Source organism: Staurois parvus, unplaced genomic scaffold, assembly GCF_062004578.1.
Source record: "Staurois parvus isolate SC_StPar_1 unplaced genomic scaffold, SC_StPar_1.0 ptg000080l, whole genome shotgun sequence".
Classification (NCBI taxonomy): domain Eukaryota; kingdom Metazoa; phylum Chordata; class Amphibia; order Anura; family Ranidae; genus Staurois; species Staurois parvus.
In genome coordinates, this window is record NW_028317876.1 from 3,902,060 (window position 1) to 3,928,542 (window position 26,483).

The 26,483-nt window shown below is 38.1% G+C and overlaps 1 protein-coding gene across 8 annotated transcripts in view; it reads left to right on the top strand.

The window, feature by feature from the left end:
- Positions 1 to 26,160, top strand: part of FAT1 (FAT atypical cadherin 1) — a 361,321-nt gene extending 335,161 nt beyond the window's left edge. For 3 of the 8 annotated variants that reach the window (XM_089669573.1, XM_089669572.1, XM_089669575.1), the window contains 6 exons: positions 5,683 to 5,793; positions 7,775 to 8,406; positions 10,064 to 10,198; positions 19,733 to 19,792; positions 22,861 to 22,896; positions 24,678 to 26,160. In XM_089669573.1, coding sequence (XP_089525699.1) covers positions 5,683 to 5,793; positions 7,775 to 8,406; positions 10,064 to 10,198; positions 19,733 to 19,792; positions 22,861 to 22,896; positions 24,678 to 25,309 — 1,606 coding nt within the window. In that variant the 3' untranslated portion in view covers positions 25,310 to 26,160. Of the gene's footprint in view, positions 1 to 5,682; positions 5,794 to 7,774; positions 8,407 to 10,063; positions 10,199 to 13,215; positions 13,273 to 19,732; positions 19,793 to 22,860; positions 22,897 to 24,677 lie in introns of all 8 variants that reach the window. The other 5 variants (XM_089669574.1, XM_089669577.1, XM_089669576.1 and 2 more) reach the window with 3 other exon arrangements.
- Positions 26,161 to 26,483: the final 323 nt, after the last annotated feature.

Here is a 26,483-nt window from a genome sequence, read left to right on the forward strand (position 1 = left end):
ACGATGTTCTCTGTGTAAGAAGATGAAGATTTCTATAGGCATGAAAGGACAAACTCTGCTAATCAGGAGCATCCTGCCAGTCAATTCTGGGCTCTAGCCAGAGGTGCAGCATGAACCTTTCTCCTCTGTTGAAAGCATTTCTTTAAACGCACTTGTGCAAAGGTTGTATGCCTTAGCATTATAAGTGCCATGGATAAAGAGAAACAGCATTTCTTGTTATTCTAGGTGATTTTATTCAGTTTTCAAATGCGTTGCATACCTTTAGCTATAGTTTTAGACAACAGGTAATATCTTGACAAGCAAACAATGATGTGCCCCCCCCCCCGTGTAATATCACAGAAGTATTATATTTATAAGCAGACTAGGCATTGCTTCTTCTTTGTAGATTTCTAAACCAGTAGGTGTCCACTTAGCTGCAGCTAAACAATAATGAAACAGCACCAGAAGGAATTACTTCTCACAGCTTGGGAATAGATGAAGCCAGCACTTGTAACCAACCTCTATTGCATTTTGGACGGACTGGTTACTGCAAGCAATATTGAATCATAAATGTGTATCACAGAAGAGTTGTGGATGGCAGAAAATGATTGCTTAGTTTGACAGCTCTTCACTATCTGTATTAACGCTGACAAATACTGTTGATGTGGGTAGATTACAGGTATGAATCCATTTTTGATTTTTCTATACCCAAAATATTCAGATACTTTGCTGTTTAAAGCTGAACTCCAGGCAAAAAAAAAACAAAATACATAGATGAGCTTTTTTACTTTCCATAGGGTTTGTATTTCTGCCCATCCAGTCCTGAGATTTACACTGCTCTGGCACACAGCACAGCCCCATCTAGCAAGAAATAAGACCTGATTTTTCTCCTCTGCAGTTCAATAACACTTGTCAGTTTTGTCCTTCACCTGTCAGTAACTGGATGGTGAAAAGAGGAGCAGCAGACTGATGAGCTGATCTCTTTGTCACACTGCTTTCTCCTACTATCAGCATATACTTTGTACTGCACCACAACTTCTTGACTCTGTGCCATTTTTTTTCTTCCCTCAATATGAATGCTGTTGTACATGGATTGCAAGAGACTGTTACCAGGTTAGACACAGGTACTTAAAGGATAAGTTCAGCTTTGGAAAATGTGACATGTTCCACCCAAATTTAGCTCCTCTCCATTCAGTCCCTCACCTCTCTGTGACAGCGGGGAAGGAGGGGGGGGTATCTTCTTCCGTACCCAGATTTCAAAAAGAGAGTGGTCCTTCGGGGCTCCTCCCAAATGGCCACGTTATTCCTTCACAGTGTTCTATGAATTAACTACATTTACCGTCAGCCTCCTTGTCTGAAGGCTTGTAGTTCTCAATAAAAAGAGAGACGCTGGTGAGCATTCTCGTAGTTCAGTGATTTTTTTTTTGCAATTCATCCATATGCAGTACGGCCAAACAGCTTACTGAGAGTCTTTAGGAGCCTGGCATTGCACCAGCCATCTGCTGATAGCGGGTGCAATGCCTTACAGCCTGCAGAGTAAAAACATAATAAATGCACATTTTTTAGATGTGCACTTATTATTTTTTTGTAAAAAGTTAACTTATTCTTTAAACTGCTTGCATTTAAAAAATATATGTAATTATGTGTTAATAAATGCAGCGCTGAATTTATGTGTGTCTTTCAAATCTGCCCGGAGTTAAACTGTTTTGAATAGAGTAAGGAAGGCTTAGATCTTCTGTTTTTATTGCTCTCTTTGACCCCATGTTCCCTCTACTCCAACACCAGGAGTAGAAATAAGGGGAAGGTCTGCCATCAGGCAGGAAGGAACAAATAGCAATACAAAGTCTCAGGGCCTAACACAACTTTTATAAATTTAAATTTGTGTGTTGCTAATTCTTTCTGTGAAAGATTTCCCATTATCCTCTGTCCCCCTGATACCCTGCATGGGGCTTAAAAGGTAATTTCCCCAATGGGAGCTCAATAAAAAACTAATCAAAGCTCTAAGTCCCCCCCCCAAAAAGAAAAAGAACAAACAAAAAACTGCAGTGGTGCTTTTTTTGTTAAAAATATTGTTACTAAATATTAATGGGTAGTGCTATGGAGATACATCAAAGCTATTCCTGTTGCTTGACTGCATCCCAAACAGCAAAGTTAACTCACGGCCCATGTTAGTTCTTCTGTAGCACCTTGCCTAGCATGGAAATCATTGAGCATTAACAGAACTGGATTACCTAAATAAAATAATTGAAGGGCAGTTATGTGCATGTGTAATAGCAGAAAAACGGTTCCACAGCTCAACTGTAGTATGGGATTACCCATTTACTGCACGTAGCAGAATAACTGGGAATGATTTTTCTGCTGTGACTACGTTCTACAAAGGATGTGGACTCTGTTGACCTTCCCAGCTCCTGCTGATATTGTGATTACACTACATTAAACAGACTGTGACTACTTGATTTAATCAGTGGTATGTAGTAGACCATAACAGCCAATTACAGTTTAGTATTTGTGGTCAGGAGGGAAAGTTGATTATAGGGTTTACTGAACAGAATTGCTCTTTGCACATTTGACTTTAGAGAAAACCTGATACCTGTTTTTATAAAATTGACATAGATTAGTTAAAAATATAAGTCATGTGTTTAGACAAGTGTGGTCTTAAAGTTCACTTAAAATGGATATTTAAATTTAGTTAGGTGCATTGGTTGAAACACTCAATGACTTAAGAGAGCCATAGATTATACAGTTTTTCTGCCCATGGTGAAAGGAAAGAAAATTTCTCAAATTCCCCCATCAACACTGTGAGTGTTGATGGGGGAATACCTCCCACAATACTATTATGTTCTGTTTGTGGGGTGCCTTCCCTAATGGTAGAACACAATGATCACTGCTGTCAGCTATGGTTGCCAGCAGTGATTGCATGCAAAAATTCCAACAGGTTAGTTGTACCGAAGTTGATAGATGGACTAATGTCAGTAAATCAGCTTGCCCATAAATGGATCGAATTTCGGCCAGTCCATCTGTCAACAAAAACTGATAAACTGCTGATAATAAAAGGTTGTTTTTACATACCTGCAGTAGCCCCATAATGTCTGCCCATATGGGCTCTTACTTTTCCAGGTAATGTTAGAACTTTCTGCTGCCTCTTGATTCCCCCCCTCCATATACACATCCTTTCTGACCCACCACTAAGATAGGCTGACTCAGTATCAATCAGAAGGGCAGGCACGCTTTGGGATCAGCAAAGCTTTGCTTGAAAGAAGAGACATACTTTTGGGCATAGGGGCAAAGCTTTGGGAATTTTCTAGGTGGCCTTTTACATGCATGAACTATTTATTTATTTATTTTTTCTGACAGAGTATCTGTTTTCCTCTTTGAGACTCTGTCAGCATATCACAGACAGATATACATAGATATAGTAGTTAGTCACGTTCAACTGGACATGATCTGCAATATGAAAGATCTCTCATAGCTTATCCAAGCCACTTCTTCAGCTCTGGAATGGGTGCTCCCCATGACCCTATCTCCCATTCACTAGTTTTCCTTACGTGGGCCGTGACCACTGCAGACCTGGAACATCCCAAAAGTGCTGCAGTTTTGGAGTTGCCCTGTCCAAGTCGACTAGCCATTACAATTTGGTCCTTGTCAAAGTCTCTTTTTTTCTTGCTAATGTATGGCAACATATTGCCACTTGTAGAAGTTAGGTATTTGCAACTGATGCATCAACTTTTGTGATATTTTTTATTGTAAGTATGTTTATGTTAATATTACCAACATGCCTCTCAACTCTGTAAAAGCTCAGTTCATGACACATACAATTGCAAGAAAAAGTATGTGAACCCCTTGGGATTACGTGGAGTTTTGCATGAATTGGACATAAAATGTGCTCTGAACGTCATCTAAGTCACAACAATAGAAGAACACAGTCTGCTGAACATAATACTACACAAACATTAGATGTTGCCATGGTTTAATTGCACGTAACATGTAAACATTCACAGTGCAAGGAGGAAAAAGTATGTGAGGCCCTAGCTTAATGACTTCTCCCACAGCTAATTGGAGCCAGGAGTGAGCCAACCTTGACTCCAATCAGTGTGATGATATTGGATGTGTTGCTGACAGCTGTCCTGCCCTTAAAACACACACACTTGTTTTGGGTTTACTGGTTTCAAGAAGCACTGTCTGATGTGAACCATGCCTCGCAGAAAAGAGCTCTCAGAAGACCTACGATCAAGAATTGTTGACTTGCATGAAGCTGGAAAGGGTTACAAAAGTATCTCCAAAAGCCTTGATGTTCATGTGTCCACGGTAAGACAGACTGTCTACAAATGGAGAAAGTTTAGCACTGTTGCTACTCTCCCTAGGCGTGGTCGTCCTGTAAAAATGACTGCAGGAGCACAGCGCAGAATGCTGCATGAGGTAAAGAAGAATCCCAGAGTGTCAGCTAAAGACCTACAGAAATCTCTGGCACATGCTAACATTTTTGTTGACACATCTACAATAAGGAAAACATTAAACAAGAATGGAGTACATGGGAGGACACCACGGAGGAAGCCATTGCTGTCCAAAAAGAAGATTCCAGCACGTTTGAAGTTTGCAAAAGAGCACCTGGATGTTCCACAGCACTACTGGCAAAATATACTGTGGACAGATGAAACCAAGATTGAGTTGTTTAGGAAGAACACACAACACTATGTGTGGAGAAAAAAAGGCACAGCACACCAACATCAAAACCTCATCCCCACTGTAAAACATGGCGGAGGGAGCATCATGGTTTGGGGCTTCTGTGCTGCCTCAGGGCCTGGACGGATTGTTGTCATTGATGGGAAAATGAATTCCAGAGTTTATCAAGACATTTTGCAGGAAAACGTACGACCATCTATCCGCCAACTGAAGCTCCGCAGAGGATGGGTGATGCAACAGGACAATGACCCAAAGCATACAAGTAATTCAACAAAACAATGGCTGCAAGAGCACAGAATACGCCTTCTGGAGTGGCCCAGTCAGAGTCCTGACCTCTACCCGATTGAAATGCTGTGGCATAACCTTAAGAGAGCGATTCACACCAGACATCCCAAGAATATTGCTACACTGAAAGTTTTGTGAAGAGTGGTCCAAAATTACTCCAGATCGTTGTGCAGGTCTGATGTGCAACTACAGGAAACGTTTGGTTGAGGTTATTGCTGCCAAAGGAGGGTCAACCAGTTATTAAGTCCAAAGGTTCACATACTTTTTCCTCCCTGCACTGTGAATGTTTACATGTTATGTGCAATTAAACCATGGCAACATCTAATGTTTGTGTAGTATTATGTTCAGCAGACTGTGTTCTTCTATTGTTGTGACTTAGATGACGTTCAGAGCACATTTTATGCCCAATTCATGCAAAACTCCCAAGGGGTTCACATACTTTTTCTTGCAACTGTATATGCTCAGCTCCCAACTTGTAAAATCATTTAGGTGTTTCATCATCTACAACCATTTCAGACAATCCCTACTCATTTTCTCTTAAAATGGAAATATCTGAGGTTATATTATCAATAATGCAGGACAGAAATTGTACACTAGAATACATGATAAAAATACAGGAGTGTCAGCCTTAACATATATGTGTTGTTAAATTGGACTAAACAATTAATTGTAAAACTTTAATTGTATTTCATAGACATGTATTTAAATAATCATCTCAATGTAATATTCCTGTTGCAGATGTCAATTAGGACCATACTGTAAAGACAATCCCTGTAAGAACAGCGGGAAATGCATTGACAGCTTGGATGGCCCTGTGTGCGAATGTGAACCTGGTTTCCATGGAGAAAGGTATCTCTTCCTTCATTCACTGTATCACTTTGATCACTGATAATAATTAACTTATTTTAACGATTATACCTAATTTGTTTGTGAAAGAATTGTAATTTACATTTTGGTAATTCAGCCTGTACCTGACTAGATAACTGAAGTTAAAAGTGTAACGTTTAAAAAAACAAAATTTTATTTGAAAAAAGACACTTTTATGAAGGAAATTCCATTAAACAGACCTTCCTTTTTGTTTGAAGCCCTTGATGCTAAACAAAGGGATATCTTCACAACACTCCAATGGTGAATGACTGAGCAGCGCTCCGCCTGACTCGATTTTGTTCTAGGAATGGGAAGTTCCTGTACCGCTGCTGGAACATAGCGCTGTGTACTGTATGTTACAGGTGCTACAGACAGTTCATGCAAAGCTGACAGCACCACCTGCATTTTTAAACTGTTTAAATTAACACAAACTCTGAGATTAGGCTTTAAATGATCATACTTTCATATCCCTGTCTTTGTTACAGTTTAGTAGTGTTCTGAGTTATAACTGTAGAAAAGGATGCTTTGTGATAAATGGGATAAAATTATAAAAATGCCAGAAAATAGGAAATGAACGTGTTGCACCACAGTAAGCAGATTCTGCAAAAACTTAGATTTTTTTTTTTATAAGCAACACAGCAAAACAGATATATTTTGTTTAAGGCAGCTGATAGATGAGGTTCATTGTCTCTGGGTATTACATTTTACAGGACTATTAATAATGTCACGGTTTGCCTATTTGCACTGTGTTACCATAATTAAGTATATTTTTCCCTAAAGGGCAGAATCTAAGAAATACCCAAACTTTACCAGGGACAACCTCAGTGAGTGATACTTCTTGTTTGCAGCCTTTCGGTTCACCCTCTAACAAGTGCTAGTGTACAGGGAGAAAAACAAAGCGAAGTACCAGATTGAACCCAAGAGCAAGGTTTATACCAATGTTAATGGACAACTAAACCCAGTTACATTTTTTCTTTAATATGGCTGAGTTGCAGTCTTTATATGTAGGCTAGAGCATATTTAATGAGTACATAACATAGTTGTTGATCTTGCAACAAATGTAGTGTTCTTGTCACTTCCTGCAAACTACTAATCTCCCCATCCCCCATGTAACAGAGATGAACAAAGGCATACATAGTAGTCCAGCCTGGGTGACAACCATGGCTCCATCCATAGATATAGTACAAGTGTAAACCTAGCCACCCTAGGATAGGAAACATGTTATTAGCAATATTATTAGGTGAAAGTAAAAGGAAAAAGTATGAAAAAAAGAAAACAAATGCTGCCACCACATCTGATGACTGTTAATCTACATATTACTAATTTTTTTGGATTTAGATATGCTCTAAATAAGGGAAGACTGTGTTTAGGCAGGGCAGTAACAGATCCAGGAGATAGGCTGGGGCAGGGTTTCTCAACAAGGGTTTCATGGATCCTCAGGGTTCCTCCAGAGGTTACTAGGGGTTCCCTGAGCAGTGAGCAATTTCTGCCTCTCAAATAAGTTCCCAATGACATCATTGATCTTTATAGCTATCTGTAAGGGGTAATTCTTCCCAATGGCCACAGGTGTAAGGAGCATTCTTTCCACTGGCCATCACACTTACTGTATCATGAGTTGTAGATGTAGTAATTTTTAACAGAAGTTACCTGAGATCAGAAAGTGATTTCAAGGGCTCCTCTGTGTTGAAAAGGTTGAGAAAGGCTATCAGTTGGAGGACATCAGCTGGGGTCACTGTCTGCTTACAATTTTCTATTATCCAATAATTGATGACTGATTCCAGTAATCAGATTGCATACCTATTCTTTTTGCTAATTGTCATGGCACAAACCTTGTTTTATATGTTATACCTGCAATTGACCTGTGGTAACATACATGTACAGTAACATAGATAATATGCCATTGAAAATATATGCAGTAGATGTTACAGTAGGTGGGTTTAACACTCATTTTTTGCTTTTGCAGATGCCTGAATGATGTTGATGAATGCACAGATAGCCCATGCCCCAACGGTGCTCTATGTGAAAACACCTATGGCTCTTACACTTGTAACTGCAGCAATGGTTATGGTGGGAAACATTGCACAGAAATTGCCCTCAATAAGTATGTTTCAACCTCCTGGAACATTGGCCTAGCAGAGGTCATTGGGATCATCGTCTTCATAGCAGGCATCTTCTGTCTGGTTGTAATTTTTGTTGTTTGCCGAGTGGTTTCAAGTAAGAAGAAGAAGAGACAGCAGGAATCAGAGGACAAACACACTGGGGCATCTTCTGCATTTTTACAAAGGCCGTTCTTGGATCCTAAAGTAAACAAAAATATCTATTCTGATATCCCTCCCCAGGTGCCTGTCCGCCCTATATCCTACACTCCAAGCATTCCAAGTGACTCCAGAAATAACTTGGACCGAAACTCCTTTGAAGGATCCACCATTCCAGAACATCCTGAGTTTAGCACTTTCAATCCAGATTCTGTGCATGGACACAGGAAAACTGTAGCAGTCTGTAGCGTTGCTCCAAACTTGCCACCTCCACCTCCATCTAACTCCCCCTCCGATAGTGACTCAATCCAAAAGCCGAGTTGGGATTTTGACTATGATGGTAAGCTTTTGTTTTGAATAAAACACTTCTAAACAAATATCATTTTACTTTAAAACTGTAACAGTGAGAATACAAGATGACTGCTCCAGAACTATTAAATCTGTATAGTTCACAAGCTTTCTCTAAGGCACCTTAGCAGCACTGTGGTACTTTTAAACTAAGAAGGTGAACACAGAGCTTGTAATCTGCATACTTGTTCTGGGTCAGTGTACTATTGCATCAGAATGATAGCCAGTCAGCTAGGGTTTTTAAAAAGACACAACAGCAATGGTTACCTCCATTCCTCCTTGATACATATTTTCTTTAATTATACAGTGCATGAACATGAGCTGCAGCCGCTGATCAACAAACGTTTTCCAACTTGGCCATTCGATAGTCGATCTAACTACACACTGACATTGGGCCAGTCCCTGCTGAACTGGATACATTTTTATCCAGTTTTAGTTTGTCCCCACTTGGGAACAGACCAGATATCTAACACAACTAGAAGTGTTTATTACCAGTGGAGGTTGGATGGATTTCTGGATTGTATGGTGACTGTTCATAGCAGTCAGAAAATCTGATAAATGTGGTTAAAACATGAGATGAATGTTATCTATTACCTGCAATTCTGACAGTTTCAAACCAGTTAAAACGCCAGATCATGTCAGTGTGCCCATTGTTAGTGGAAGAGTTAACCAGGCAGCTTGGGAATATATAGCTGACTCTTTGTTACCCAACTTCGCTTGAAGGACAACTTTAGTGGTTGAGGATAATTTTTAATCATTTATTTTTTAATGAATGTTTTACAAATATTTATAAAGGGAGCAGTCATGATATTGTTTTCACAGAGCATTTTGGATTTTTTGTAGAGCAGAGCTTATAGCTTTTAGACTCATTCTTTTACTAAAAATTTGTAAAATTCCATCTGACCAAAAGAAGCAGGGATGGGGAATAGAAATGCAAGTGACTGCTCTGATTCACTAGTTTAAGCTATTAAGCTATGTAGACAATAAACAGTTTTTTGTAAAACTATTAACATAGACATGTAAACATCAAATAAAATACAGAGCTGCACCTGTTGGTTAGATATAAAATACAAAATATTATTATTTATCCTTTCATATTCTGCCAAAAAAAGAAAAATTATATCAAACCATTATACCTATCCTTTAATAAAAAGAGAACTATAACACAAGGTTTTTCAGCCAATCACTTTTGTAGGATTCTGTATGTTGGCAGAAAGAAGAGAGCTTATTGGCTGGATAGTTGCCTAATTCAACACTGTTAACTAATGTAAACAGATTAGGGGTATTTTGCATAAATTCAATGTGCGCACAATTTTTCAATACTGCATTTGTTGATGCTTAATTTTGTAGAAATCAACACATACCGTGTGTAATAATATGCGGATGGCCACCTGCTATTAAGCACGTATCATCTTCACAAACCAATTAAAGTTTTTTTTTTTGTCTCTTGGAGATTGGTGATTGCGCTTTGTCATTTCAATTATTTCATTTCAAACAGACTCCATGATTGTTACTTTCAAACATATTTCACTACCATTTTTCTTGAACTGAACAGCTACCGTCTGTCCTTTTGGGAAATGATCAAAGCTATACCTTGTTAATTAAGTGTCCTTAACATTTTGACATTAAATCTTCTTTTTCGCTTACAGCTAAGGTTGATCTTGACCCATGTCTTTCAAAGAAGTCTCTGGATGAAAAGCCTTGTCATCTTTACAATCCACGCGAAAGCATGTCTGAAATTCAGTCTCTTAGTTCCTTCCAATCAGAGTCTTGTGATGATAATGGTATGTACAGATTGGGATATCCATTCACAGATATACGATGATTGACCCTGGTTTCAGGGTCTCTAGTGATGGTTTGCTAGACAGGATATAATCCACAAAGGTAGAAATAATTTCTAAGCTAGGAAATTAATTAGCAAGTTCTCTTTTACTGTGTCAGTATACAAAATATAAGTTATAAAATTAAAATTGTGCACAAATGACAAATATATGTATTTCCCTTTTGTTTTCCAAAAACTGTAATAAGTGATGTTGATCATTATTAGTTGCTCTGCTGTCAGTTTATTTAGAAAGCCTTCTTGATGAAATATGATGAACAGGGGTGACTTTCACATAACACCCATGTTCTGATGGGACAGTGATGAGCAGTTATCCATTTCTTTTTAACTACCAGCTATTAAAATGTGATATTGGATTATGTACGTTTTGCAATGGGAACCATGGTATAATATAAAGTCACAGGGTGGTGGTATAATACTATTGCTTACAAGAGTGCTGTGAGAGGTTGTGAAACCTATATGCTACTCAGTCAGCTTTCTACGTGTTTCTGTATCAGTCCACAATTTTACTTTTACAGTTTTAACTGAATATTCAAAAGGTGTAAAGGTGTAGTTATCAATGAAAGTACACACTCAATTTATAAACAAATATTGCTGTGCTAATGGCTCAAGTATTCACACATCCATCATGAATAATCGCTGTAAATTGTGCAATATGTTTATTTCGAGTGGCCATAATGTGGTATTTTACTGTGTGGGGTATTTCAGAAAACACTGCATTATGGCCATTAGATGGAGCTGATGATCCTAGGAAATAAACACATTACACAAATCACAGGATTAGTACCGTGATGGCTGTGCATGGTGACAGTTTTTTTAGGATTGTAAAGAAGGTATTGAACTTCAGATGCAATAAAAAAAAAAATGCTAAGCCATTTTATTTAAAGAGGGGCAGCGCTAGTTTTTAAAGGTGTCTGAGGCTGGATTCACACACTTGCATTGCGATAATGTATGCTAAAACCTTCAGAGCATGGTAATGGGGTGGAATTTATCAGAACTGCAGCAGTCAAAATCTGGAGCAACTGTGCATGGAAACCAATCAGATTTTATCTTTCATTTTTCAAAGCTTAAAGGAACAAACTGAAAATAGAAGCTGCTTGGTTGCCATGTACAGCTATACCACATTCTTTCTGCTCCAGTTTTGATAAATTCCCCACAATATATTGCATTACAATGCTATTGTGCATCATAATGCACAGATTTGAAAGCTGTGTGTGTCATGGTATGCTGCATTGACAAGATTAGTGCAGATGTGTTCTTTTATGGGTTGAGGTGCATTAACAGCCCATTAAAAGTAAAAGACTGCCTTAACATTATGTGCATCAGTGCACAAAATCACATGCATAACGCACATGATGGTTTGAAATGGGCCCTAAAAAAAATCCCTTTAGCCCATCATCGAAGCAGATTTTTTCCTTCATTCTGCCAGAACGAGGTTACCTTACTGGTTACTAGACTAACAGACCACAAGGCAAAAATGAATTGGTCCTATTTAAGATGCTTTAATATATCAGGTACATTAGGCATGTTTAGCATAAGGCTAAATAGAAGTATTCTTACAGCGTATTTTAGCCTACATGCACACCTGCGAATGGGCCCAACACTGATTACGTGCAAGAACCCCAGTCTTTGTCCAGGGCCGATCACTCGCAGGTTACCGCTGCATGGCCGATTACATGTGAGTGACCATAATTGGCTGTGGGATCCGACAGCCTCTCTTTGCTTTCAGTGGGGCTTCCATCTGCAGCTAATCCAAAGAACAGAGGTATACTGCTCAGGCAAACAATCCGGATAAATATACAACTGATGCAGGCTCTGGCTTGCCAGCACACATGATGCAACAGGAACAAGGGTCAGCCGCACACCGGAGGATTGATGAATATAGTATATATTTATTGATCCATAGGACACACAAAACACCAGGACTTGAATACAGGACCTGTTAACGCGTTTCACACGATCTTGTGCTTAATCATAACGATATGGATCAATAAATATACACTATATTCATCAATCCTCCGGTGTGCGGCTGCCCCATCTTCCTGCAGCTAATCACCGTTAACCCCCCGCTGGGGTTTTCGCATGTAATAAATGTGGCCTTAAGAGACCCAAAAAGCATGTTATGAGTTGCGGTTCATGATTTTCTTTCTACATGTAGGTGTAGGTATTTAGGGCTATTCAAGTAACCGCCAAAAGCCCATGTACTGGCCCAAATCTTTTGCACCTGAGAAATTTGCCTAACTGCAGAAGTTTCTGGAATCCACCATAATTAAATGGCCACATTCAACATATTAGCTTTGCCTTTTTATTTTATTTAAGTAGGTGTAGGTGGATAATTTTACACCTACTTTCCATAAAACATATGCATGACAGTAACTATACATTATAACTTTTACTAAAGCATTACTCCGTCTGTAGTATTTACTATTGTGTTATAGGTCTGCTTTAATATTTGATGTGTTCAGGTAATTTAAGTAAACAACTTTCATCTTTACTCTTTAACTTTCAGTACCAATACCTCCTTATTATTAAGTGATTTGTATTTGGTTCTATAAACATGTGCTTAGAAAAATATTGTTTTACAGCACTTCAAGATGCTCAATATATTGCTGATTTACAGTTAGTTCCTATAAAGTGCTTATACCTTAGCTCTCCTGTGAAAGAGCTACTCGTCTTGATTAGTGGTTAATTAAACCTCCTTGTTGATGTTAAATTCTGGCAACACGACAGCAGATGCAACATCATTCCGTGTTTCCCTTCATATGGAACTGACTATTAATCATACGCTAATGCTCAATGTGCTTCTCCAATCACAGGCTGAACTATAGAATGAAACATGGCACATTTACAGCGTTTCCTGTTTTACATGGTCAGCAAAATACTGGAAAAGACGTTGTTGTTTTCTGAGTCTCTTATAAAGGGTTTTGTCTCCTTCCTTTTTCTCTCATGCTGCGGCTGCAGTTCCTATATGGATCAAATCACCTATGAGCGAAAGCAGAGTTTGAAAAGGGGCTCATTGTAAGTTTGATGGAATTTGTAATAAAGGAAGTAGCATTAAACTTTGCAACATTTACTATTTTTAGTTTGTCCTATTGAATTTCAGGACCTATACTTAAAAACGTTTGTTGGCAAGTGATACTAAAGGTTTAGATTTCCTTTTTCTTTAAAATAACAAACATGTCATACTTACCTGCTCTGTGCAATGGATCAGAGCAGCCACGATCTTCCTCTTCTCGGGTCCCCCACAGGTGCTCCTGCCCCCCCCGCTAAGTGCTCCCAGTGAAAGCTGCTTTCCCTGGGGGCACTAGTGCAGGCTAGCTCCTGATCTGACTCTGTGGTGTTTATTTACTAAAGCTGGAGAGTCCAAAATCAGACTCCCTTCTGCATAGAAACCAATCAGCTTCCAACCTCAGCTTGTTCAATGAAGCTTTGGCAATGAAACCTGGAAGCTGATTGGTTTCTATGCAGAAGTGAGTCTGATTTTGCACTCTCCAGCTTTAGTAAATAAACCCCTGTATGTCTATAAGACACTCAGAGTGGTGCCCAGCCCCATCCCCAGCTCCCTCCACACTAGCTGTGGTTAACAGCAGCGGGAGTCAATGACTTCCGCTGCTGTGTCTCAGCCAATGGGGAGAGAGGGACCTGAGAGAGCCACTGTACATCACTGGATCGAGATCAGGCTCAGGTCAGTATTGGGGGGCTGAGGGGGTAGCCAACACTGAAGGCTTTTTACCTTCATGCATAGAATTCCTGAAGGTAAAAAACCTCCAGCCTTTAAAACCACTTTAGGAGAGTTGTACATTCTTAGGCACTGTGTGAGAACATGTCACGTCCCTTAGAGAAAATCGTATTCTATGGTGGATGCAGATGTCAGTACTCATCAACTCTTTGATCCTTGTTTCCAATGCATCCAGCACAGGGCACAGTTTCCGTGACCATAAGGGCTGGGTTACACAGGCATTGAAAATAAGGTGGTTGGGTTGCGCTTTTATTGCTTCCTGACCACCTCTCAACGCCACTCAACATTATTAAATAGGGAGCAGATGGAGGTGTTCACATTGCAGCTTTAATGTTTCTCCGCATCAAGGCAAAATGAAAGCTGCCTGCTGAGATAGAAAGGCGTTGATGCATCAGACATCTCTATTCACTTCTATTGAAGTGCACCACAATGGCGTCGTGAACTCACTATAAACGTACTATGGTGTATACAGTGCATTTAGGGTGCCATTGTAAAGTGATCATTTCCCATTTTAGTCTTGTACAAATGTAAAAAAATGTCTCACGGGACATTTGAGAAGCACTGCCTGATGCAACATGAATGCCTGTGCAATGCAGCCAAAATGCTCATTAACTCTATAGGTGCTTAATGTGCATTAAGGCTGCTGTAGAATGAAAGAGCCCTCAATAACTCTGTTTAGGAGGGTACCCCGTTGAGTAACGATTGTGTGAGTAGAGAGTTGTGTACATAAGAAAAGGTGATTGCATGGTGGGCCTTAAGCTCGCCAGAGATGGATAAAAATTTGGCTGGTTTAGCAGGAACTGGGCAAATTTCGATCCATGTGTAGCTGTTGGAAAACTTTTGTTAATCAACAGCTGCAGTCAATCTGTTGTAGCCTCTGATCAGTGTATTCTATTCTGACAGCAGGGAGTCTCACTATCAGAATACAATGTCCTGGCAGGGAGATTCCTCCATCCACTTTGTTGTAGAAATGGAGGAATATATTCATTTTTTTCTCCTTTTTGTTCAGTCTGCTGGCAAGAAGAAAAAAAAAAACAAGTCATTTAAGGTCAGCATTCGGATACCAGCATCACAAGGAATCCTGGGGACTTGAAAGTTACCTCCAGGTTCCTGTCTCTGCTGAAAATAACATGAGCAGCGTAAAGAAATTTTGAAGTCATCTTGAGCTCTTTCCTGTGCTAGTTCTTTAATTGATTTACTTTGGCTGCTGCTTTTATTCTCTCTATTTATCTCTCCCTTCTAGAATTTATTCCAGATCCCAGAGCGTTATAGATTTTCACATCATTTACTCATACTTAATGTGAATGTAGATTTACAAGGAGATTTCAACAATATACATCACCTTGACAAGCAGGAACATTGTTTTTGATGTTCTAGGAAAATAAATGAACTGACATTACAATTGATTCGCTTTCTATAAAAATGCAACTTCCTTTATTATGTTTCATTCAACTGGGTTTCATATTTTGTACATGTTCCATATTGTGTAATTGTGTTTGCCGCTGTTGTGGTTTGTGTTTGTGTACTCATTCTCAACAAATGTCATTAAATTTAGTAGAATATCACAGCTAAATGAAAAAACTCCAATACTGCGTTGAGTTAGTACTACTGTAGTAGTATACTTCAATACTGTGATGCCATGTAAGAGCCATATTTCTCTTGTGGAAGAAGAGACCAGTCTTTGCCCTCTAAAATAGCAGTTAGTGACTTTGATAAACTGGAAAACCACGAGTAATTCCAAGTACAAAAAGAAATGACTTATTCTTATTCAGTGGATAGCTGGGGACAGGCCATAGATCTAGAGTTAGAAGTCAAGGCCACAAACCGTAAATCAAATCCAACACAGTGTCAATAAAAGACATTTTTTTTCAATTCAATTCCACCTTATTTTGTTGATCGCAACCAAGAAACAGTTGGCAGATTGCAGTGCCCTATTTAATTCCACGCAGTCATGTTTTCAATCAAAAGCTAATGGAAAGCTTCCAAAATTGCTATTAAAATTTAAAATTTATTGTAAACTTTATCCCAACTTTCAATACAACCAAGACATTTTACCTTCATTTGCAGTGTAACACCTGTAGATGCTAATATGTAACTATATATGAGCATGACACCAAGTGCAATATTACTTACCGACAAGGTCTTGCACCATAACATAGTTATGTGGTAATATACTGGGGAAAATGAAAGACTGATTGGAGAAGTAAGTATTGTGTTTGGTGTACTTAATTACATTTTGTGTCCAGAGTGCAGGAAGTGGACATCTGTCCTCATGGACACCAGGAAAACATGGATATCAGGGTATAGACAGATACACAACTTTTGTTTGTATTTTGCTAATATGCATGTTTGGCTATTAGCCCTAAAGAAAGAGTAGAAATATTTAGTACAGTTGAATAAGAGAACAACCATTTGATACCTCCCTATGTTAAGATTTGTTTCCTCTCCTGTCCTATTATTATTATTTTTTTTTTAACAAGAATGGATAGAGAATAGATGGAAAAAAGGATCTGTGCACTTAGGAAGTATTTTTATTTGATTTCAGCTTTTGCCATTGTGTATTGGATTCCATATGCATGCTATCTTCTTTAAATTGCAATGCAAGAAGATAAATGAACATGAATATTTGATATATTTAATTTAGCTTCAGCCGTGTTCCAACACTTACTTTATTTCCATTGTGATACCTTATCATGCTTGTTCACACATTTATTATATCAGATTGCATTAGTAACACCAGCAGAAATGAAATGTTTAATCCCTATGTCATTCTCTTCCTTGTATGACATGACCCAGCCAGCTGTATTGGATCAGTTTTACCTAGCATGTGTGTGAAAGTAACACTGGACTTCAATTGGTGTACACATAAATGGCTGTTTGTATTGTAATACAGTAACCAAAGAGAATCAAAGGCTTTCTGGCAAGTTAGAGAATGTTTGGTTGCTGGCAGACAATGCAGACACTTCTTAAGTAAGACATTGTCATAAATAACTGCCTTTGCTGTTTGAATTTGCTGTTTTTAATAGAAGTGGTAAAAGGTTTAATGGCCATGGGACTTTCTTTATTAAAAAGCTGAAAGAAATAACAGTCTGTGCTGCTCACAGCAACCCGTAAAATTGCTGTAAGATTTATTCTGCCGAAAAGAGGAAAATTTAAAGAGTAACTCCACTTTTATTGAGAAAAAAAAGCATTCCCCTCTGGGTGATCAATATACATTGCAAGGATTTCAACAAACTTTGCTGCAGATTCCTACCTGTTTCTGATCTGAAGAAAAAGCTGTTTGATTATGTCAATGTGCAGGGTGAATTTGAATAGGAGTGACTTTTTCATTAACAATCAGTTGCTGCTATTGTAGTGTTTTAATGAGGGAAGTTTCAGTGTCTGCATCATTAAATCAAAGTGATTAACCCTTTGGGAGTATCTTGTATCACAATAATTTTTTTGCTGCAGAAAATGCTTAAAATCTGACTTAGTGTAGCCTTCTGGGAAAATCAGTGAGCCAATCACAGGAAAATTAACTTTCTAGGGGCATTCTGTATACCAACTGTGTACAGGACTTTTTCAGGTAGCCATATTGCATTGAATTTTACAGAAAATGACAGCGGCCGCAGATTGAAAAGGAAAAGTAATTTTTATTAACATTCTGTTATAATATGGTGTGTGTAGCAATTTTATGTGACATTTTTTTCATTTGCTATTTTTTCTCTGAAAGTATGGTTACCCTTTAAACAATCTTATGAACAATTAGCATTATGGACACTATTTCTTTCAATTTTAATAAAATCGTCCATTTGTGTGGTTTTACTTGAATTTCAATGTTCACATGCACTATTTTCAACATCTCTCAGTGCTCTTCCATGTCCCACTCTTCTGCCTGTTTAAAATGGTAGAGAGGCACACCACTGAATGACATTTATACCAGCAGATTTGCCTGTTATATGGCAGTGGCAGTGGGGCAGAATCTGTAAGAAAGAGTAAAGATTGCCCCTCAAAGCAGAGTTTTAATTTTTATGTAGTGATTTTAATATGCTGAGTTTATTAAGGTCATCAGTTCTACCGCAGTGTTAAAGTGACCCTGTCGAGTCTTTAAAAAATTCCTAATGGCAAATCCCTATAATAGGAGAGGTTGTATATTCCTCACCCATTACAGCTACCTTCCTTCAATTCCAGTGCTGCGGCTTCTGTCAGTGTCTTTGGCACTTGATGCTTCCAGGAATTTCTGGTTTCTGTGTCCCCTGCTGCATGCTGTGTGATCCCTTCTGCTAACCTGTATGTCACTGCTGAGTCCTGTAGTTCATGGGAAGCAACCATGGTTTGTGTTGGGGGGAAATAGATACCAGACAATTCCAAAAGGGTTGAATGCCAAAGATGCTGATGAAGGCTGTAGCACTGGAAAGGTAGTGGGAGGTAGGAGACAGGGGTCTCTGGAAAGGCAAGCGTAAATGCTCTTCTGTTACAGGAATTTGTTTTTGGAAATTACTAATTGTTATTATTATCATTAAAGAAGACCTATTGTTATATATTTTTTTATTTTTGTCAACTCCATAGAGGACCAAGTCAATCCATGCGATTACTGCCTGCAGCTGATTGTTCATTTGTAAATAGTGAAAGCTCACACAGCACTGCAACATTCTGGGATCCATCAGCCACTTTGTGTATATGTGCAAGTAACCCTGATAGAAACACAGAGAGCCACAGCTTTGAGTGATCTGACACTATTGTGAATGAACAATCAGCTCTGCTTGTTCATTCATAATAGTAAAAGAGCATTCAGAGTTGTAGCTCTGTGTAATGTATCTGCAGCTGCTTATACACACAGGGCAGATACTTTACACAGAGCTAAAGTTCCGAGTAATCTTTTACTATTATGAACGAACAAGCAGCACTTATTCTTCTTTCCCAATAGTGACATTTCTCTCAGCTTAGAGAAGGAGTGGGGCATTGTGCTGGCTGTACCTCCACTTACAGGAACACCTATAATTTGGGCTTACGAATAGGGTGTAGCTACAGCCAGCATATAGACTTATGTTTTGGGGACAACAGAGCCACTGATCAGAATCACTTGGTCCCCTGGGGAGTTAAATAAATAATAAAGAAAAAATGAATGATAGTTCTTCTTTAAGATTTGATATGGTCACTTTGAGTTCATTAGAGGGTATATAATGTGTTTTTTTTTAATATTTTGTTATGTTTAAGAATAAAATAGGCTATTTCCTTTTTTAGTTAGTTATATTAAATATTTTATGCAATAGTTTACATTTTCAGTAGATGGGTAGAATGCTAGTTTCCCTTTCACCCATATACCAAGCCCTAAGACATGAAAAGATTTGATTAGGCCCTAAATTAGAAATAGGAAAGAAAAAAAGAAAAAGAAACCCCTAAATGCTGTGCAAAGCTTCAGTGTATTACATGTTTGCATAACAAAGATTTTATATAAATTAAAAAATTAGATTGATTATTAGTTAAAAATGTAAAAAATAAAACGAGCCTGAAACCATTATAGTTACCTTAGTTATGATCAGCAGGATATTTTATGATATGTTCATGATCATCCAAACCTTATATTTTGGTTTATAGGTACAGTATGTTTAATATCAATATTATTAATTATAATTAACTATATTAATTATAATTAATATACTTATGTGGGGCACATTTCATTTTCCCAAGAGTGTGGAGTGTGTGTAGATGTCATGCTCTAGGCTTGTTTTAATGTGTTTTTCTCTTACCTTTTACAAGCTTCCATTGTGACAGTAATACACCTTGTCAATGCTGTTGTTGACTCGGTGGAAAAAGAAGGTATATATGTATGTATGTATGTGATGTAATTGCTGTGCTTACATTCTCGGCTTATTAATCATATAAGTGTGCATGTCTGGAAAATGATACCTGTTTCTTCATATGATAACCTTCTGTTATACCTGCATCATGTATTGTTTTCTAGTCCCTGTCTGCCCTCAGTTTGATCTAAGTGCTTTATTAGACTACATACTGTATATTGGTAGATATTCACATGAATGGACTTTCATTGCATCTGCTTGTCATAGCGAATGATGTAGGGGAATCCACAAAGGGGGTGACATCTTTTCATTGCATTGCCACTCAATTTGCATTATAGGACAATTTAAAACTCTAGCACAACATACATTATACTCCAGGATTTGAGCAACAGACACACAGATACATTTAGATTTAGTTAATAAAATAAATTGAGGGAAATTGTGAACTGTCAGTAAACACACTGAAAACACCACTGCTACAGAATTAAACTCCTGGACATAAGTTTATGTAACTTTTTCTGGCACATGATGCAGTGAGAGGTAGTCATCAATGTGATTTCCTAAACAATTTTGACATCTTGTGGTGTTGTGTTTGTTCTGGAATAATGCATACTATATGTTTTTTTTATATATATATAACAAGATGTTGTTAGTTATACAAGCATTGCCATTTTATTTTCAATTATGTTTTTGGTTCAGAAAAAGATGTGAAATTGAGTGTTGAATAGAGATCATTGATCACTATGCAGATGTTTTGTATTTAATAGGCAAGGCCTTCAGATACATTTCTGGTCAAAAGTCAAAATAAAGTAATTTACTGGATCAAAATGACTTTTTCTAATACTTTCAGATACTCTTTTCTAGCACATTTGGCTGATATTCATTGTTGACAATTGCATGGAGATCATTGACCTATTTTCAGGTTTCTGTCTCACCTGGTTGGTAAATCATATAGTAAAGAGATAAGAATGAAATATAATTAAATGTAAAGGGTAATAGAAGGTTTGAAATGCTTACCCATATTGGTGAAAATGTTAGCCTTATTATCTTAGACCAGGGCCAGATATTCTCTACCAAGCAAAGGGATCCTAATGCAGATTGGCTGATCCAGTAGGCATAGGCTTTTGAAAATGTGAGCATTTTAGACATTTCTTATTTATAAATCCTTGCAAAACTCACATAATTATCAATAGAGTGCAGAATTAGTTTACATAGATAGACCCTCTAGACAGGTGTATAATCAGTCATAGATATAGATGGTTCTGTATATACATTCTGTCCAGAAGGACCCTTCTGAGCAATATACAAGTGCGCCTGTCTTGCCTCATGACCATAGTGTTACTGCTGTTAAAAAAAAAAAAGCAAACACACATTTATAAAGCACAGAAGTCCTCCTAACAAATGTGCTTTGTGCTCAGCTGGCTTCTGAAGTCCAAAGCTGGCCAAGTGCAATACAAATAAATGAGTGTAGTAAGAAAACAGAGGTGGGAGGAGAGCCTAGTCACGTATATTGTTAGGTCACATGACCAGCTCATCTCCAATTGTGAAGCTCCCACTAATGCATTAGGCAGAGAGAATGCCATGGCACTGTGGTCTGCATTTTAAGAGTAGGCCGTAAAATACAGGCCACAGTGTGCATGGCCAAGCAAAGGGGCATAATGGAGAGTGGATAGTGCTATCTCTTAAATATATATATATATATATATATATATATATATATATATATATACACACAATCACTGGCCATTTTATTAGGTACCGGGTTTGACCCCCCTTTTGCCTTCAGAACTGCCTTAATTCTTCATGGCATAGATTCAACGAGGTGTTGGGCACATTCCTCAGAGATTTTTGTCCATATTGACGTGAGTTACTGTTGTCTTTCTATCATCTCGAACCAGTCTGCCCATTCTCCTCTGACATCAACAAGGCATTTTTGTCCACACAACTGCCGCTCACTGGATAGTTTCTCTTTTTCGGACCATTCTCTGTAAATCTTAGAGATGCTTGCACATGAAAATTCCAACAGATCAGCAGTTTTTAAAATACTCAGAGCAGTCCGACTGGCACCAACAACCATGCCATGTTCAAAGTCACTTAAATCCCCTTTCTTCCCCATTATGATTCTCAGTTTGAACTTCAGCCAGTCATCTTCACCACGTTTAGATGCCTAAGTGCATTGAGTTTCTGCTGTGTGATTGGCTGAGTAGCGATTTGTGTTACCAAGCAATTGAACAGATGTACCTAATAAAGTGGCTGGTGAGTGTATATAGACCTGTTAGAGATGTCAGCTGGATTTGTACACTACAAACAAGGATTCTTCCAAGCTGATGGTGCAGCAGCACATTAGACACTTATAAAGCAGTAGTAAACTCGAGGAAAGATAAAAAAGAAACTTTTCCTCCTGCAAAGCAATGTTATAATGTGCTGTGAAACGTACCTTAAACCGAATCCCTCCAGTGGCACTCTGTCACCATTGACAGGGCTTCCATCTTTATCCAGTCTTCCTTCCAGTTTTGCCGGCTCTGGTTCTTTGAATGGATGAGCTGCAATGACATCACTCCCACGCATGCGCGTAGGAGCTACTGTTTACGGCACAAGGCTCTGAAGAAATGGCATGGGTAAGCTGTTCCTTCAGAATGTGTGCGCCGGTGACGTCACCTGTGGCTTTACAAGTAGGCACGGTGCAACAGTGCCTACAAGTAAGCCTTATTATAGGTTTACCTGTAGATAAAAGATAAACAAAAGCATTTTCTACCACTTTAACTCTTAAAGTTATTATGTTTACCATAGGTTCCTTTTATAGTCTTGTTTTGTGGTATAGATTATAGCAGCTTTATTTAACAGTAAATCTTTATTGCAATGAAAGGCAAGTGAAGTTAATCATCTTCAGCACAGAATTGTGGTAAACCGTATAATAGACTCACTTTTTCTAATTGCCTTGAATGTGAAATTCTATTTTTTTTTTTTTTTAGTAAATTGTATAACCATATTCGGGCTCTTGTGTATTTGTAAGGTATTTGTGTATTTTATTTCTGTGTAATTACTTCTAATTTAATCTTTTTCGTTTTTTAAATTTTGCCTTCAAAGAGTCATTTGCAGTTCCTGAAGTCAGGAATTCAAGAGGTGACTTCTGCATGTTGTGTATTTGATACTAATAATGCTGCTTTTTCTGCAATTTTTGTTTTTGCATTTTTTTAACCTTCACTTGCAGTTTTTGTATTTGTGGTTCTTTGTTTACTGCACATTGTGTTGCCTAATTTTTAAACGTCTTGTGTATTTATTTTATTGATATTTGTTTTGACCCAATGATTAAATGGCTTTAGAGTGATGTGCCTGCAGGCTTACTAGAAACTAGGGCACACCTAGGGAATCGAATGTAATGTTAAATGTACTATTAGTATGTCCAGACATATTCTATGCAGTTACAATATATAGGTAGTGTAGGGGAGGGCCACCACACAGGCTTGGAGGAATTTTGGCCCCAGTGCAATCCATGAAAAAAGTATGAAGAATATGAAGCAATCAGTGAGTGCACTTAACGGGGCTTACAGCAGGAGGAATTTTCCAATGTATTTTAATCAATGTCAACATTCCAGCAGTGCAATGCCCGCCTTTCTGAGAAAGCTGCGCTATGCCCTACTGAAACATTGACAATGATTAAACTATGTTGGAAAATTCCTCCTGTTGTAAGCCCCATTAAGTGCAGTCATTACCTACTTTATATTCCACATACAATATACACATATTATATCCAATGGAACATATACAGTATTACAGTCCGCAAACGTTCCTGGGGTGAGCAAGTTGGAAAGTGAAAGAGGCGACCTTCTTCTTTGAAAGGGAATTTGGTTTTGGGTATAGAGGAGGTCAGGACTGGTCAAATACCATAAGCTTGATAAATAGTACATCCACAAAATCACACCAAACATCTTCTCGGATTTACTATTGGATATCAGTGGATGAGTATTGGTGGCTATTGGATAGATTACCTCCAGAATATTAAACTGCTTTCTATTCTTCCTCTGAATCAGGAGGGGTTTTGTTTTATGGGTTTCTTGGGTCCAGAACTTGTATTTAGAACTGACGCAAACTGCAAAATGATAAACTTTTACTGTGTTTTGGTTACTATTCAGTTGGTTTAGAAAAGAATCAACCCCCCCCCCCTTATATAATCACATTTTGTTGCTTTGCATTCTGAAGTGAAGGGCATGTCTTTCACTTGGATGTTATAAGTTGCACAGAGTAAATACTGCTGGATTAAACAAAAACTGTGTCTGTCTTCATTTCAGGCTGCAAAGCAACAGTGTGATTATTTAAAGATTCTTTTCTATACCCACTGTATGCATTGGGACTGGTTCTTCATTCACATGTCCATGCCCCTCAGAATTCTAGTTGCAAAATTCCAGACACCATTATTTAGCCACTTGTACAACTCCTCATCTGTCCCAGGTTAGACCTAAATTCTGTCCATGTCTCTGCAATCTCAATCATTGTGATCACAATATACTGACCTCAGTTTTTATTTTTGGTGTAGCACTCTTAGGCAGAGCTCTGTTACCACCCAAGTACTGGTATTGTGTGATAATCAGACATGAGCTTCTACTGATTTTTGCTTTAGTGAAAACTATGATATAGACAGGACTATAAGAGGTTGATGCCATTTTAGCAAGCCATCTCCTAGTCAGCCACCAATATTTTAAAGGCATAATACTACTATCATGTCTAAGGGTCATTTTATTGGCTTTGTAATAAAGCTTTGCATGAAGTGTCTCAGAGCAATAACTGAGTGTGCACATTAACTTGAAAGTTCTGCACTGTAAATTGCACAGTTAAGTTTTTTTTTTCTAATTAGATTTTATGTAATTTAACACCTTTTTGCCTTTTATTTGCTTGTTCTTGAAAAGGCTACCACTGGGATACTTCAGACTGGATGCCTAGTGTCCAACTGCCGGATATTCAGGAATACCCTCATTACGAAGTTGTTGAAGAACCTGCTCCTCATTACACGGACCCTAATGTTATTGACACAGATTATTATCCTGGAGGCTATGACATAGAGAATGACTTTCCACCTCCACCGGAAGACTTTCCTTTGCCGGATGAACTTCCTCCACTGCCTCCTGAGTATAGTGAACAGGCAGATTCCATGCAGCCGCTCAGAGAAATGTCTACTGTAGGAAGCTTGGGCTCCTCAACAAAAAGTAATCAGAGATTCAACCTGAATAAGTACCTTCCACATCACCAATATCCAGCGAGTATGTCAGAACCTCAAAACACCACCAGTGGAGATAGCAATAGTTACAGAGAGCCTTATGCTACGTCCTACATAATAGGGTACAAGAGAGACTTCCAAGTCCCCATGGTGGACAACATGTCCATGTCTGGATACACCTCTGCAGCTTCATGCACTGACGTATCTGCGTGCTGTGAAATGGAATCAGAGGCCATGATTAGTGACTATGAGAGCGGCGATGATGGCCACTTCGAAGACGTGACAATTCCTTCCCTGGATTCCCAGCATCACACCGAAGTTTAACAGCATCAAAAGTGCCTGGACCTTTGTTAGCTTCAACATTTCATAATGAACTCATATCCTATATTTTTATTTTGTTGTTTTCTGTAGCATTATTTTTTTTCCTTTTTTTTAAATTTTTCTTGATTTGGTGATGTCTATCTGGCATAGTTGCAATACACCATACGAGTGCGTACGATGTATTTAATTCCTGGATCTGCAAGAATGAAGACAAATAAACCATTTGGATAGGCTACTTCCACTTCACCTTTATAGATTTCTATTTTATTTTTTTTAACCATGTTTTTATTTTTGAGCAAAACACCACTACATCATGGTAGCATGACATGTGTATTTATAAAGTACGAAATATTATTTTAACTTTTTTCCACTTGTAAATGTAATGTACAGTTTTGATTTCAATAGCATCAACTAGATTTTTGTAGATATTTTGTGGATTTCTTTCCTTTGGAACATAAGTTAGTTATTTCAAGATTTGCCCTTTTATTAGTCAGTAGATTGTTTCAATAACCTGGGCTTTGCTGTATCTCTATATTCCACTGAGGTTTTTGACTTCTGAAGTTGAACAGTTTCCAGGTATAACTGCAGCAACGACTATATATAACTGAGGCTTAGCCTGATCCTATTTAGATCAAATTGAAGATGTCTTCACCAGAGATTCTGTATTTTGGAATATTTTCCCTACTTGGAAAGTGTAATGGGGACCCACTGCATACCCGTTTAGAACCAAAATCACCACGACACGGTTTTTATGGTGTCTGTATATTTGTGATGCAATGGTCTTGTAAAGGTTTTTACTGAAAACTACCATTAGCCGGTCTTTCTTACTGACAATAAATTATTTTAAAAAAGCATGTTGTCGCCTTGATTTTTACTATTTATGCCTGAATTGTTGCAGTTGTAATTTTAATGAATGACCACTAGATGTCATGGTATGACTGTAGGAAAGTGTTGGGCAGGTTAGTGGAAGCAAATAACAGATGAAGTCGCAATTCATTCTACTATTTATTATTATTATTATTATTATTATACAGGATTTATATAGCACCAACCGTTTGCGCAGCACTTTACAAAATGAAGGCAGACATTACAGTTACAGTACAATTTGGTACAAGAGGAAACAGAGGCCCCTGCTCGTTAGAGCTTACAATCTAAGAGATATTTTATGTCTTATTCA